This window comes from Octodon degus, unplaced genomic scaffold (assembly GCF_000260255.1).
Source record: "Octodon degus isolate 3935 unplaced genomic scaffold, OctDeg1.0 scaffold00024, whole genome shotgun sequence".
Classification (NCBI taxonomy): domain Eukaryota; kingdom Metazoa; phylum Chordata; class Mammalia; order Rodentia; family Octodontidae; genus Octodon; species Octodon degus.
Genome location: NW_004524600.1, coordinates 18,719,514 through 18,723,985, shown reverse-complemented (window position 1 = coordinate 18,723,985; position 4,472 = coordinate 18,719,514). Strand labels below are relative to the sequence as shown.

At 41.9% G+C, this 4,472-nt stretch overlaps 1 protein-coding gene across 1 annotated transcript in view; it reads right to left on the bottom strand.

The window, feature by feature from the left end:
• The window catches only part of Utrn (utrophin), a 522,813-nt gene that overhangs the window by 94,870 nt on the left and 423,471 nt on the right, over positions 1 to 4,472 (bottom strand). The window contains exon 56 of the mRNA XM_023712207.1: positions 2,036 to 2,182. Coding sequence (XP_023567975.1) covers positions 2,036 to 2,182 — 147 coding nt within the window. The remainder of the gene's footprint in view (positions 1 to 2,035; positions 2,183 to 4,472) is intronic.

Here is a 4,472-nt window from a genome sequence, read left to right as displayed (position 1 = left end):
ACGGACGGACAGACAGACTCAATGATAAGAGAAAAAAAAGTGACAAGCCAAGTAAAAATGGGATGCCTCTTTTTCTGAGTTTGCCTTAATCAACTCTGCTTATGGAGATATGTATCTCAGCAAACATCAGTAGGTTAATATCAGTATTTGTATGCACACATCCTACAGTTCTCCACATTATAGAAATGCAAAGCGCTGTTAAACTGTGAAACTGGATGCAAATCAGCACAATGGCACAAGGCCCAATGACATTTCCATTCATTCCCAGTCTCTGCCTGTGCAATACTAGTTAGCCATTCCATTTAGACTGACAAGCTTATTTTCAGCTGTCTTGCAATGAGACTTCTGTCTGGCTCACAGGGCAGCTCTGGTGTCTCCTGGTTAGCAACTGAAATTACATTAGAATGGACTTATTCATTAAGACAAAAAAATCCAAATGCCATACTTTCTGTTATTGAGTAAAGATAATGCTATCCCTGAAATGTAGCCAAGTTGCCAGCTAGCACAGATTTTTCTTATCGAACCTAAAGTTACAGGGATCATAGGTGAGAATGGTAGAGTAGACGCTCCTCTTTCAGTCTTTGGAGACACTGATAGGGAGCTTCTAGTCTTTGGAGATAATAACAGAAACAGAAGGGGAGGTAAACCTTTGGAGATAAGTGAGAAGAGAAACCGAATGAGAGAGAAATCAGGAAGGACCACAGGAAGCCTCATCTGATAATGAGTTGGAGAAATAGAGCAGGAAAAAAAAAAAAAAAAGAATAACGGTCAAGCATTTCAGGGTACACAAATGAATTTAAGAGATTTTGTTTTATTAATTTCAGATTATTGATACTCTTTCTAAAGATAGAAAAACCTCACATACTGTATACTTGTTTCTTTTTTTAGCCTTTAATATTTTTTCCATAATTCTATTGATAAACAAATAGCAATGAGACAGTTTCAAATTAAATTGGTAGGGCAGTTTCAATAATTAACACATTGCATACATTCCTACTCGTTTCTTACCCCCTTAATTTCCTAAGAAACTATCAGCCATTGGGTGTTTTGATATCTGAATGAATACACAAAATTCGCTGCATTGAAATTGTTTATTTATCTTATAAAATATATTTTAGCTTCAAACTATAAAGTAGCAAGACTTTTTTTTTCAAAATTCTACACAAATTAATCTGTTAACTTTAGGGAAAATATAATTATCCTGGCTTATAGGATCATTCGGTGGAACAGGCCACTGAATACGACAGGGCTCCAAATTGTGCCATACCCTCATTTGGCAAGCACAATAGCTGGCAAGAGCTGGTTCCCAGGAATGCAGAAAGCTGCCGGTGCTTCAGACCTATTAAACCCGAAATCAGCAAGTAAGATCTGGCGCCACTATCATCACTGAGCAATGTACTATCTGGAAAAAGGTCAAAGCAAGACATCTAAAGAGCAACCAGCGAAAAGAAAAATGATGAGAACTTTCATTGTTTTTCAAAAGACTGAAAAAATGCATAATATATACAGGTATGAAAAATGACTCCTCCACAAGCTGTTATGGAAAAAGTGTTTCTGTGACCCATTGTGGGTTCCAATTACTGTGATTTATTTGATCTTACACAATTTTACACATATAGCATATAAACCAAAAATTACATTAAAACCTATATTCATAAATAAAGGAGGCCCTTCAGTTTGAAATAGCAAAAGACAAATACCCGATGTCATCATTTGCTGTACTCATTATCTTTTCTTTTTTTAATTTATTTATTTATGTGTGTGTGTGTGTGTGTGTGTGTGTGGCCCAGCTCAGCCCACCAGGGGGCGGGGCTGGCTGGCATGTGGTGCTGGGGGATTGAACCGCGGTCCCTGTGCTTTGCTAAGCTTGTTCTAAGTAGGTGCTTTAGACCACTGAGCCATCTCACCAGCCCCTGCTGTACTCATTATCCAAAACAATCAGTGAGAGGGAGGGAACATGATGCTGGGATGGTGACGAAGGGCTTACAGACCATCCAAGCTGAGAGCCTGCTTTCTAAAGGAGAGAAGATGGTACCTGGAGAAGTTTCCATCGCATGTTAAGGTCATCTAGCTGACGAGACATCCTTAGAGACGGATGCAGGTCCAGCGGCGAGAGCTGGCTGGACAGATCGTTCACTGCTTTAACTTTTAAGTTGATTGGTTCAATTTCCTCTCCAAATCCCTACAAAAAAGACAAAATGATACATACATCACTGGAAAAGGATACAATGAAAGTGTATTTTGAACTTTCTGACAAAGACAAGGGCAAGGCCAGCTCAGGGACTACTGCCTAGCACTGCCCACATCACAGTGGCTGACTTAACCAGATCTTCAGGAAGTTGGAGAACTAGCCCGTCACCCCTCATGACTAGAGTACCTGCATGTGTGTGTGCAAGGAGAAAAGTTACAATGCAAACATCACTGAGGCTGTTAGGATCAAACATCACTGAGGCTGTCATATTTTACTACATTAGCCTGCGAAAAGTGTGCTATTACTGTCCACTTTACTGACTTCTAGCTTGATTCTCTAATTTTCCTTCACACTTTATCTTTGCTATTTTAATACAGTTATCATCATACTTGTTTCACCCAATGCAACAACTTGAATTGATTATATTTCCACTTAACAGGAAAATAGAAGGTAGGAGGGGTGGCCAAATAGCTTAGCAGATTAAAGCACCTGTAAGCAGGTACAGGGGCTGGGATTCAATCTCCAAGCCTGCTGTGGCAGCCCCCGCCCCTGGGGTGCACTGAGACAGTAACTGAGACAGGGCGTGGTGGCATGCGCCTGTAATCCCAGCTCTTGGGAGGCTGTAAACAGGCGGATCACTATGAGTCCAATCTAGTAATGAGACCCTGAACACCCTGTAGACCCTTCCCTAAAATAAAAAAAAATAAAAAAAAAAAAGAGAGAAGAAGAAGGTGGGGGCCAATGAGATAGCTCAGCTGACCAAGTGCCTAGTTAAGCAAGTGCAGGGCCCGGGATCTGATCCCCAGCACCACATGCTGAGCTGGTCCCACCCCCACGTGTGCTGAGCCAGTGACCTAGTCCAGGTGTGGTGGCGCACATCTGTAATCCCAGCACTGGGGAGACAGAAAAGAGGAGGATCGCTACGAGTCTGAGCTGCCTAGCAAGACCCTACACCACATACATAAAAACAAAACAAACACACAAAAAAAAACCCAATAACAACAACAACAACAAAAAAAATAAAACAGAAGGTGGCCACTGAAAACGGTCCACCTAACCACAACCCCATGGCTGTTCTCCACCGCAGAGGGCAGCGCTGTCCCTTTCAGTCACATATGCTCATGTCCGGGATGAGAAGTAATACTGGAGGAGCAGAGTTTAGCAAACCACAGCTAAGTGAGTCTTAGAGCTAACAGATGCCATCTGTGAGCGCAGCCCAGAGTGCTGGGAAGAGCGGGAGGTCTGAGATGGGTGTGAAGAGGGGAGGATGAAATGATTTAGGTCCGAAACACTTCTGTGAGAGTGAACAGAAGTATGACAACAGTAATTCCCCTCTATTCTCCATTCTCCACATTCCTCCACTACCTCTACACTTATTGGGATCCTTTTGCTCAACAAAGCTTCTGTCAAGATGTAATGTTATTTTTTTAAAGTCTCAACTTAGGGGGCTGGTGAGATGGCTCAGTGGTCTAAAGCACCTACCTAGAACAAGCTAAGCAAAGCACAAGGACCGCAGTTCAATCCCCCAGCACCACATGCCAGCCAGCCCGCCCCCTGGTGGGCTGAGCTGGCCACACACACACACACACACACACACGCACGCATAAATAAATAAAATAATAAAAAATAAATAAATAAATAAATAAATAAAGTCTCAACTTAGGTCTCCCTCCCCTCAGAAAGATGTCCTTGAGGCCTCTTCCTCTACAGTATTTGCTACAAGTCCCTTTCCTGCATCCTTCAGATATTATCTCCAACTCAGTCAAGGTTTTCAGCCAACACACTGAGCACACAAAGCCTGTGTTAGGATGGGGCCATTCTGACTGCCTGGAGCCACGCCAACCCAGCTACTGTCCTTTCAGCATCAGACCATGTCAGACCACCTAGTTCTCGGTACCACGGACATCCATATTCTTGTTGTGCCCAAGGCAGAGAGGAAGTTTGTTGAGAACACTCTTCTGGATTCAGCACAAGGTCTGCCATACAAAAGAGACAGAATTCATTTCTATTGACAAAGAACCACAAAAACACTTGAGACAAGATGAAGTCAATATAAAATGGTGAAAAGAGTTGGAACACTAAGACAGAACAGCATATTTTAAATTCCCAAGCATGATACAAAATCAATCACATGCCAAACTTAACTTATAAATGGCAGCTATTATACACATCCTATTAGGATTACCCTCAGGTTTTATCATTCTTACACTTCCATCTCCTCTGGAGACTAAGTATGTATTATCTAATGGCCCCTTTCTTTTACCATTCTAAGTTTAATAAA